The sequence below is a fragment of the Myxocyprinus asiaticus genome, chromosome 44 (genome assembly GCF_019703515.2).
Source record: "Myxocyprinus asiaticus isolate MX2 ecotype Aquarium Trade chromosome 44, UBuf_Myxa_2, whole genome shotgun sequence".
NCBI lineage: Eukaryota > Metazoa > Chordata > Actinopteri > Cypriniformes > Catostomidae > Myxocyprinus > Myxocyprinus asiaticus.
This window is the reverse complement of record NC_059387.1, coordinates 10101323-10112577: the sequence shown is the minus strand read 5'-3', so window position 1 is coordinate 10112577 and position 11255 is coordinate 10101323. Positions and strand designations below refer to the sequence as shown.

At 36.8% G+C, this 11255-nt stretch overlaps 1 protein-coding gene across 1 annotated transcript; it reads right to left on the bottom strand.

The window, feature by feature from the left end:
* Nucleotides 1–1606: 1606 nt before the first annotated feature.
* ly86 (lymphocyte antigen 86) lies at nucleotides 1607–3341 on the bottom strand. Its single transcript, XM_051687711.1, has 5 exons — nucleotides 3142–3341; nucleotides 2825–2911; nucleotides 2608–2736; nucleotides 2007–2059; nucleotides 1607–1879 (listed from the first exon to the last, which is right to left on the bottom strand). Exons 1-5 carry the CDS (start codon nucleotides 3269–3271, stop codon nucleotides 1796–1798), a joined length of 483 nt encoding a protein of 160 aa, XP_051543671.1. The 5' UTR covers nucleotides 3272–3341; the 3' UTR covers nucleotides 1607–1795.
* Between the last annotated feature and the right edge of the window lie 7914 nt (nucleotides 3342–11255).

Here is an 11255-nt window from a genome sequence, read left to right as displayed (position 1 = left end):
ACTCTTTAACAGTGAAACTGTATCACTTTTTTGATACAAAAAAACATATGTGATAAAAACTAGAACAAACTTAGCACTGAGTCACTCGCTACTTTTCACTTTCTAATCACAAAAAGCGAAAAAAAAAAAATTGTTCTCTAAATCAGTAACGAGTGAGCATGTGATACATAGCTCCTAATTTTTATGCAACATATTTCTGGGGCTTTCATGACAATATGACAAGACAATGAGTAAGTACTGTAGGTATTTGGAGCAAAGGAGGAAGTCCAGTATACTGTATGTAATCTCTAATGACTATAGAGGACATGAGAAGACATGGCCCATAGGGAATCTTCAACCAGATCTGTTTGTTAAATGTTTTATGTGTACATTAGTCTGTATATTATCACATCTTATCACTTCACATGAATGGAAGACATGAGATGGATTGTTTGTGTTATCAGCATAAAAGAGAAGATCCTTCTTTATAGTTTCTGTTCTTTGCAGTTTAATTTGTTGTCTAGTTTTTTTTTTTGTGAAATAATAAACAAAAAGTCACCTCTCCATACAGTTCATTCCAAACCAAATGTTTATTTTATTTATTTATTTTTTTTTTTGGAATTCATATTCACTATCAGTACAACAGTACAACATCAAGAGTTTAAGCAATGCATCGCATAAAAGTCGACTAGTTAACTGTTTAAAGAAGGGCTTCAAATTGATAAATGATCGGTGCTTGATCCTCAACAATGGTGTGAGAGGATGCGACAGTCTAAAGCAGAGAAACATGAGACCATATGAGAAAGTGTGATAAGAAGGCTTATTGGCTCCATCTATTGGTGAAAAATCATGATAGGGGTACAAATTATTAGATATGGGCAGCCAGGCCCTGATGGAATCTGCTGATTGTTTTGGCATTTTCTTTGCTGATTTTGATGGAAAATGTGCAAAATGGAAATAATCATGGTCAAATGTGTGAAACTGAGGTGAGTGTATTACAGACTTAATGTAGAATGGCTGCTCAAAGCATTTTCAAATGAGCTCAACGTTTTTATTGAACAAACACGCAAGGGTCAGGGGATATGTGGAAGTTTATGAATGATGGGTGTCCCAAATCTGCAGAGTTTTCTTTGGAATTCTGCGTGCACAAATTCCTGGGAATAGGTCATTCCTGTTGTGCAGTTAACTATGTTTTGAACAAGGTTGTAACTTAATAATAAAAAAAATAAATAAATAATAAAAAAAATAAAACAATATGGTTGTCTTGTAATTTAAGAAAGTATTTCTATTAGAGGGTTTATAAGACTTTCTGAAAAATGCTCTGGTCAAGCTCACAAATTTTTTCTTATTAGTAAGATTATGGTAAAGAATACTGAACATGACCAGGTTTAAGGGGGGCCTATGGGGGCATTGCTCCCCCTCAAGAATTTCCTTATGCTCCCCCTGAAACTTCTAACGCCCCCCGGACCAATGCCGAAACACAATCAAGAGGGATCAACCCAAGCAAAATGATCAAGGAGGAGCACCCCCCCCCCCACCCCCCCCACCACCCATTCCGACAAAAAGGTGAACAGTTGCCCACCTAAAGATCAAAATGCCCCCCTCCCCCAAAAGAGATTACATCCTAGTACCGCCCCTGATACTGAATTAATACTTTATTCATTATAAATTTATTGGTACAATGGAACGACATTTAACATATTTGTGCATAGAATTAAATATGTACGGTAATGTGAGAAGCACATCTGAGCTGAAAATAAGGTAAAACTGGTTTTACAATTGTGCTCTGTTCAAGTACAGGTCCTCTGGACAGGTATCAATGAAAGCTGAGAGTTGCATTCACACATGCAATCTGAAAGCCATCTTGATTTGTAACATGTAGATTAAGATTGAAATCACCCTGTGAAAAAGACATGTGAAACGTGATGCAATAAAGACATTTTATGTTAGCGGTAACCTATAGAGAATCAAAGCCTAGATGTGTAAATGGAGTGCAAATGAAAATTTTATGTTATCACAAACCAAACCTTTAGAGGAGGATCAACTTTTGACTTATACGATGAATCAATGGTGATCAGTTCTACAGATATCACAACAAAAAATTAACACATTGCATTATCTACATAATTTTATAAACATTTCATAATAATTAGATATTTGAGAACATGATTGTAATTAAATAAGAGGTGAGTATTAACCCTCTTGTTCTGTTTGGGCCCAATTCACTATTTGGATTTTATTTATTGGATTTTTCTACAATAATAATATTAATTCGACTACTACTACTACTACTACTACTACTACTACTAATAATAATAATAATAAATAAAATATTTTAATATTTACACATTTGTCAGGGTCAAACTGACCCCAAGCAAAAGCCATTTTACTGTATTTGATAAAAATACGAAAAGTGAATGCCTATACAACAGAGAGTTAACGCTTAATAATATCTGCTAACTGTGTTAATTTTGAAACTAATATTACTATTTTTACTCATAAGTCAATAAGGTCTCGAGATACACAAACATAAAGATAGTAAAATTTCAAAAAAGTACAAAACTCAGCAGAACCTGAGGGTTAAGAAGGTAATTGAAAAAAAAAAAATAGTTTCCCTCCACCACTGACCTCCTCTCCTGCTTCCACAAAAAGTGAAACGGGGGAAATTAGGAAGACAAAGCGGTTTGTCCCAATTCCAGATTTTGTCACCATTGAACATCAGCACAGCTGAACTGTATAACTCATCCGCGGGCTGCCCTGTGAAGAACTCACAGTTACTCTCCCGTCGTTTGTTTACATGCACCTAAAATGTTGGTGATATTAATGTGGAAAAATGAAAACTCACTCAGAATAAGAGCCAATCTGATTTTTATCGGATCGGATAATTTGTCGGGGCAAGGGATTAATGTGAAACCTACATCCTGTAAAGGGTCTAAGACAATAAAATTGGGAAATTAATGAAAGTCACAATCCATTTGAAGAAGAATTGAGCTATTTCAATCAAAAATAACATTCTATAAGCACAGATAATATAAATCGTTATCAAAGTAACTATTGAAATTAATCAGTGCTTTAAGCAGTTCCACAAATGATTGATGTCTCGTTCAATCAACACACAAAAAAGGACAACATTCAAGTATTTGTGTTTTATACTGATCTCACCACAGCTCCTGTAGGACACCGTAAGCCTGTCTGAACGGCACATAGTGTGAACGGGCCAGTGTCCATCCTGAGAGTAAACCCAATGCCCCTGAGCAATGCTAAGAATCAGAACCAAAGTCTTTGCCAACATATTATCACACAGATGTGTCTCCTAGGCTTACGATAAAACCAGAGTCTGTCTAACTTCTCATTAAATTAAATAGAAAATGGAACACAGAGAACAAGGCAACACAACTTCCCATTTGGGTCAAACACATGAGATATTGTCAGCATGACATTCATTTCACTTCCCATATGTAATAACAATGGATCATTACTGACATACCATCACAGGTACTTTCTGATTTCTAACAGGGCAAAATATCCCACAAAAGACCTCTGAAATTCTCACACCTTGACCTCTGAAAACTAGTTTGATGAAATGATCAAAATAAATTTACAGTATATATTGAATTGAAAACTCTCCCAGCTATGGCTGTCTTCACTGTAAACCCAAATGCTCAACTTATACTTAATAATTTTGAGTTGGGAAATTAAATCATACAGATTAGTTCTAATAAATTAAAATGGATGAGTATTTAGAACTTTCTTGTTCTTTTATGTTCACAAAACTAACACCCTGAGTTTAATGAACTTGTCTCATTAAATTTACAGGAACTTAAATAGAACTAAAACTGGGCAGGGGATTTCTATTTCCCAGCATGCTTTGCATGGCACTCGAAACAGAGAGTAAATATTACAATTAAGTGTTATATAAAGAGTCTTATACAAGATGAATATAAAAGGGGCGACTTATTAGTTTTTGATGTTTTGTGGTGTTATTTAGAAGAGTTTCTGTTTTGTTGAAGTTTTAGGGCTTACTATTACAGTGAATAGTGCAACTTGAGATTACTTTGAGGACAGGTAAAAAGTCAATATATAAATAGTGCTACTTAATGAGCAATTATCAACTATGTTAGTTAAAGATTTAAGTTGCTATTTCAGTATGTTATTTTTTTCTGTAATTACTAGTACTATTTAGTTAGTGACAATAAGCAGGGTTGAGGAGTAATGAAATACAAGTAGCGGGAATACGTATTTAAAATGCAAAATATAAGTAACTGTATTCCACTACAGTTACAATTTAAATCATTGGTATTTAGAATACAGTTACATTCAAAAAGTATTTTGATTACTGAAGAGATTACTTTGCATTTTATTATTTCATTTAATATTTAGTCCTTTCAGATGGAAAACATTTATACATATAAATGATGCGATCCAACGTGCATTTGAACAGCGGTGAAACACTTTCTTATGATGTGTTACATTCATACGAGCAGACAGAGAAGTAAGTTTGAAGTAAGTTTGGAGCAGAAGAAATAGAAATAAACCTTGTGTAAACCGTCAGCTTTATGCTAAGCTAAAATGCTATTTCTAGCCATTTTACATGCAGGTTACCAGACAAGAAAATTCACGTTGGATCATAATTTCTTTTTTTCTAGTAAGATCTTTGATATTAGGGCAAAAATCATATTCTTGATAATTTTAGTATTCTTTAATGTAAAAATATCTAAAATTCCTTAAAACAAGATCAATTCGATTTATCTTGTTTTAGAAACAACACTGCATAAGATATTTAGGTTTTTCAGAGAATGTATTTTTAACGTGTATTTTGTCTTACTGTACTGGCAGAGATTTATAGTCAAAAGAAGTGAAAAAATCTACCAGTGCTGAAGAAGTAATCCAAAGTATTTAGAATACGTTACTGACCTTGAATAATCTAACGAAATACATTACAAATTACATTTTACAGCATGTATTCTGTAATCTGTAGTGGAATACATTTCAAAAGTAACCCTCCCAACCCTGGCTATAGGTTTCCTCTACTAGAAGTAATTAAGTTATGATTACAAGGTAATTATTAGTTCAGTGATAGAGTTAAATTTCAAGTAAAATGCCATCAAAACGTAAGAGTAAACTTTCTCAATATTTTAAGTTAAGGACAATTAACATATATGTGTATTATGAAATTAAAATAATAAAGTTCTTTTAACTTAAACTTGGGGGTTTATTGACTTAAAGAAATTATGTAATGGCTTACCTAAATTTTTTTTCAGTTCTGCTAACTTATTCGGGTTATGTCTTAGTTTATATATTTGTAGTATTTCAGCATCTCATTTTCATTTTTGGATTCTGCCAGTTTTGCATTTGATCTTTAGGTCTGTTCAGTTTCATTTGATCCCTTCATGTCTTTCAAATGCTGTTAAAGATGACAACATGATTACCAGCTTTAAAATGATCAAATCAAAATCAAATCACTTTTATTGTCACACAACCATATACACAAGTGCAATAGTGGGTGAAAGTCTTGGGTGCAGTTCTGAGCAACATAGCAATCGTGATGAGACATATACCAATCTACAATAAACATCAGATTTACACAACACAATTTACATATCTGACACAATTTACATATTTATTTAGCCTTTGTGGCCTTCTCACCACTTTTTTTTTTTTTTTTTTTTTTACAGGGACAGTCATAAGATGAAAGGAAATTATGGGCAGGATAATAGGAAACAGGATCTGGAAATGTTACAAGCCGGATTCAACCTCAATGCCCACATGAGCACCATGGCTCAACTTGTCAGCAAATGTGTATTAACTTCTTGGCTATATCTCTGACATTTATTGAGTCTTATTCCTTTGAATGCCCACTACTTTTTCTCATTACACTCTATTGAGGCAACGTACTGTAATCTCAGCTTCTCTATTTTTCTACTTAAGTGATGTTTTAGGCCTCTGCCATGTTTTCAAAATGTTTTACGGCTACATTTAGCAAGGTTTTTTCATTTTTTTATTAAAGCAACATAATATTCCATATTAGTTAAGTACCGTTTTATGGTTCAGTGTTATACTAGTAATTCTAGAATACAATGACTGATGATCAGTGTAGCCTCTGATGAATTAAAAGTAAACATTTTAGACTTTTCTCATCTTAGAAAGAGTCTTTCTATGGTGTTGTGTCACTGTATGTGCGTAGTAAAGTGTTATCATTATTTTAGCTCAAAATATTGACATGAAACAGAAAATAAAGGAGTAAGATATACAATATACAGGAAATAACTTCGTGACTACCGGTATATGCTTACTAAACATAGTGCCTAACCCAGTCAAATGAAGTGGTGAATCAGCTTTTGAATTTACCATTTTTTTTTCTGTTGATCTATTGAAATCTAAATCAAATCGTTTCTCCCTTAGTGATTTTACACCAGAAACACATGAAATTAAGTCTGTAGATCCTTAAAGGAATAGTTCACCCAAAAATGAAAATTCTATCATCATTTACTCACTCTCATGCCATCCCTGATGTGCATGACTTTCTTTGATCTGCAGAACACAAATTAAGATTTTTAGAAGAATATTTCAGCTCTTTTGGTCCATTCAATGCAAGTGAATGGTGACCAGAACTTTGAAGCTACAAAAAGCACATAAATGCAGCATAAAAGTAATCCATATGACTCTAATCTCTTTTGGGTGAGAGACCAGAATGTAACTCCTTTTCACTATAAATCTTGACAGCAGTCTCCTTGTCAATTATGATTTCAAGCTCAATTACACTTCCTATAGTGCCATCTAGCAAGTCATTTCGGTGAGGTTTGCTGAGGTCCATCCTAAGTCCAAGGTTCAGGCAGAGACACGTCTTTTATTCTACAGGCAGAAGTATACCATGTCTTACGGTTGGAGTTGGCATTAGTTCATCCTCTGTAAAGTCCATCGTAGTATACCGAAGTGACGTCTGCCTGGCACAGGCTGCAGTTAGTCGTCATCACTCAGTGACACATAGCAGTGGGAGTCGGACATCAAGCAGGAACAGTGCTGGATCTGGCAGGCTCTGGTAACCTTGAGATATGTATCCCGAGGTTGAGACAGGGAAACAGATAGAATAATATTAGCATAGATGACATTCGCTTCAAAGCAGAGTCACATAATATGAATATATGTTATATAATTACATCTAGTGTGTAATCAAGTATAATCAAGCTTGAAATCATGATCGTGCCAAGAGACTGTAATGGCAAGATGTACAGTGAAAAAAGAGTTACATTTTGGTCTGTTCTCTACCAAAAAATTATTTGATCGCTTCTGAAGACATGGATTAAAACACTGGAGTTGTATGGATTACTTTTATGATGCATTTATGTGCTTTTTGAAGTTCTGGTCACCATTCACCTGAATTGTATGGACATACAGACCTGAAATATTCTTCTAGATATCTTTGTTAGTGTTCTGCAGAAGAAAGAAAGTCTTTCTCATCTGGGATGGCTTAAGGGTGAGTAAACGATGACAACATTTTTGGGTGAAATATCCCTTTAAATTCACTTGACAACATTCATAATTGTTCAGTTCTGTTAGAGTTACTATTATACATTCATATTTGAAATACATGGATTTCCCCTTGGTTGTTTAATTAGTTGTTATCAATGTTAACAACTATCTGGAATACAGTATGCTGTTGTTGTCAAGAATCAGAAAGGTCACAGTTTTACAATTTGCATGTCAGACTGACTTGATCTCGCGATCATCTTGACTTTAGGTGCTCTGGTTCCATGGAAGTGTTTTTCTGTAGTGGAAGAGGAAGTCCTCACCCTTTAATAATCAGCATGGGGGTCCTCATGGGCACATCTGCTAGGAGCATCCTCAGACCCATCAACTCTTCAATGAACACAGTGAGTAAAATACTTTAAAAACTTTAACATTTCTGAGCTTTGCCTTGAGTTATTTAGAGTAAGGGTTAGGGTTGTCAGCTGTATTTTTGAACATGTCTGTAGCATTATCAAATTCAGTTGGACAAAACATCTGAAATAGATGATACTTCTGTGATATGATGCTGATATAGTATTTTCCGTATTTGCGAATAGTTTTTGTCCTCCTCTCATGAAATCTTTTGAATTGTTAGTTACAGTATTACGCTTTTGTGTGGGTCTGTTATGAAATAATAATCTGTCTTACACCTCTGTATTAACATATTGATGGTAAGAATACAACATTTAATGCAAGTATTTGTATCACAGTAGGACTGTGCCAACTTCAGCTAGAAAAAATATCAAAGCTATGGCAGTAAATACACTATATTGCCAAAAGTATTCGCTCACCCACCCAAATAATTGAATTCAGGTGTTCCAATCACTTCCATGGCCACAGGTGTATAAAATGAAGCACCTAGGCATGCAGACTGCTTCTACAAACATTTGTGAAAGAATGGGCCGCTCTCAGGAGCTCAGTGAATTCCAGCGTGGTACTGTGATAGGATGCCACCTGTGCAACAAGTTCAGTCGTGAAATTTCCTCGCTACTAAATATTCCACAGTCAACTGTCAGTGGTATTATAACAAAGTGGAAGCGATTGGGAATGACAGCAACTCAGCCACGAAGTGGTAGGCCATGTAAAATGACAGAGCGGGGTCAGCGGATGCTGAGGCGCATAGTGCGCAGAGGTCGCCAACTTTCTGCAGAGTCAATCGCTACAGACCTCCAAAGTTCATGTGGCCTTCAGATTATCTCACGAACAGTGCATAGAGAGCTTCATGGAATGGGTTTCCATGGCCGAGCAGCTGCATCCAAGCCATACATCACCAAGTGCAACGCAAAGCGTCGGATGCAGTGGTGTAAAGCACGCAACCACTGGACTCTAGAGCAGTGGAGACGCGTTCTCTGGAGTGACGAATCACGCTTCTCCATCTGGCAATCTGATGGACGAGTCTGGGTTTGGCGGTTGCCAGGAGAACAGTACTTGTCTGACTGCATTGTGCCAACTGTGAAGTTTGGTGGAGGGGGGATTATGGTGTGGGGTTGTTTTTCAGGAGCTGGTCTTGGCCCCTTAGTTCCAGTGAAAGGAAATCTGAATGCTTCAGCATACCAAGAGATTTTGGACAATTCCATGCTCCCAACTTTGTGGGAACAGTTTGGGGATGGCCCCTGCCTGTTCCAACATGACTGCGCACCAGTACACAAAGCAAGGTCCATAAAGACATGGATGAGCGAGTTTGGTGTGGAAGAACTTGACTGGCCTGCACAGAGTCCTGACCTCAACCCGGTAGAGCACCTTTGGGATGAATTAGAGCGAAGACTGCAAGCCAGGCCTTCTCGTCCAACATCAGTGTCTGACCTCACAAATGCGCTTCTGGAAGAATGGTCAAAAATTCCCATAAACACACTCCTAAACCTTGTGGAAAGCCTTCCCAGAAGAGTTGAAGCTGTTATAGCTGCAAAGGGTGGGCCGACATCATATTAAACCCTATGGATTAAGAATGGGATGTCACTTAAGTTCATATGCGTCTAAAGGCAGATGAGCGAATACTTTTGGCAATATAGTGTATAAGCATTCATAACTAAAAACTACTTGGAAGTGATAAATTAAAGAAATGTGTATTTCTTTGATAATATTGAAATAACTAAGGAACATTAGGGTTTTGGTATATACAGTATTTAGGTATACGTACTATACTGTATATATGGCGATACATACAGTATCTATCTATCTATCTATCTATCTATCTATCTATCTATCTGTCTGTCTGTCTATCCATCCGTCCATCCATCCATCTACATATAAGGATGTCCCGAGACCGATATCGGAATCGGGTCCAATACTGGGATCACATACTCGTACTTGACTCGTAAAAAGGCTCCAATACCAAAAACTGATACAATCTGACGAATGAATGTCATTGCGTAAGCTTAAGGCCGAAACATACTTCACACAAGTATGCAAATGCAGACACAAGTGCTTGGCCAACACATGGTCCCATTGTACATACATTACATGCGCTCTTGCGTTGCTCTGGCGGTTACAAACCTGTCTGTTAAGCCATTAACCAATTAGGCAGCAAGTCAGCTGCCTAAGTTTTTGGATGCAGCCCGGATGTGGTAAAGTTGATAGTTGAGGAGTGGGGGAGAGGCACGGAGAAAAAACAAGTTCGTTTGAATGGACTGGGGACAAAAAGTAGTATATATTTTTTGAAAAGATTCAACTCAAATTGCTGCCTGAGTCCGTCATGACAGTTGTTGATTGAAAGAAGAAAATACGCTCTAGCACCCCTTGCGGCAACGCTGAGAATGCAGCACGTACTTGCGTTGCGTTATGAGCGCTAACACATTTCACAACGCAACGACACGTGAAATCGAGCTTGTGTAGCAAGGTGCGTCTGCGTTCACATACTTGTATGTTTGGGTCTTTAAGGCTGAAACATACTTCACGCAACAACTCAAACGCTAGTGCTTGGCCAACTCATGGCCAACGCGTGGTCCCGTTGTACATACTTTACGTGTGCTCATGCGTTGCTCTGGTGGTTACAAACCTCAGACCACAAAGGGGCAATAGATTTTTTTAGGTGTGACCACGAAACCGGTGCTGCATCTGAAACCAGGGAAATGCTGCCTTCGGAGGTATACGGAGGCAGGATGAAAATAAGGTACTTTTCTAACTGTTCGGAGACCAATTTCCTAAGAGTTCCATTCATTCAAAACGGCTGTCAGTTAAGCAATTAACTGATCAAGCAGCGAGGTAGCAAGTCAGCTGCCTAAGTTTTTGGATGCAGCCCGGATGTGGTAGATAAGTTGATAGTTGAGGAGTGGGGGAGAGATGTGGATTAAAAACAAGTTAGTTTGAATGGACTGGGGACAAAAAGTTGTACAGCACTTTGCATAAATTTTAGGCACTTGTGAAAAATGTTGCATAGTGAGGATGTCTTCAAAAATAATGAAATAGTTTTCACTTATCACTTATTGTCATACAAAGTCCAGTAAACATAAAAAATCTAAATCAATATTCGGTGTGACCACCTTCGCCTTTAAAACAGCACCAATTCTCCTAGGTACACCTGGACACAGTTTTTCTTGGTTGTTGGCAGATAGGATGTTCCAAGCTTCTTGGAGCATTCACCACAGTTCTTCTATCTATTTAGGCTGTCTCAATTGCTTCTGTCTCTATATGTTATCTCAGACAGACACAATGTTCAGTGGGGGCCATGACATCTGTTGCAGGGCTCCCTGTTCTCCTATTCTAATATTTTCCATTTGCAAAATAATGTTTGGGAGTCTAACATTTATATTTCCTATTGACACACTAAAGCT

What these genes read in the sequence shown, in the direction of transcription:
- ly86 (XM_051687711.1), bottom strand. Translation starts at nt 3,271, where the DNA reads ATGTTGGCAAAGACTTTGGTTCTGATTCTTAGCATTGCTCAGGGGCAT. An exon ending in GGTGTCCTACAGGAGCTGTG is followed by an intron (nt 2,912 to 3,141) that starts GTGAGATCAGTA and finishes TTATTGTCTTAG; the next exon opens with ACCCTTTACAGGATGTAGGT. An exon ending in AAGTTGATCCTCCTCTAAAG is followed by an intron (nt 1,880 to 2,006) that starts GTTTGGTTTGTG and finishes TCTTTTTCACAG; the next exon opens with GGTGATTTCAATCTTAATCT.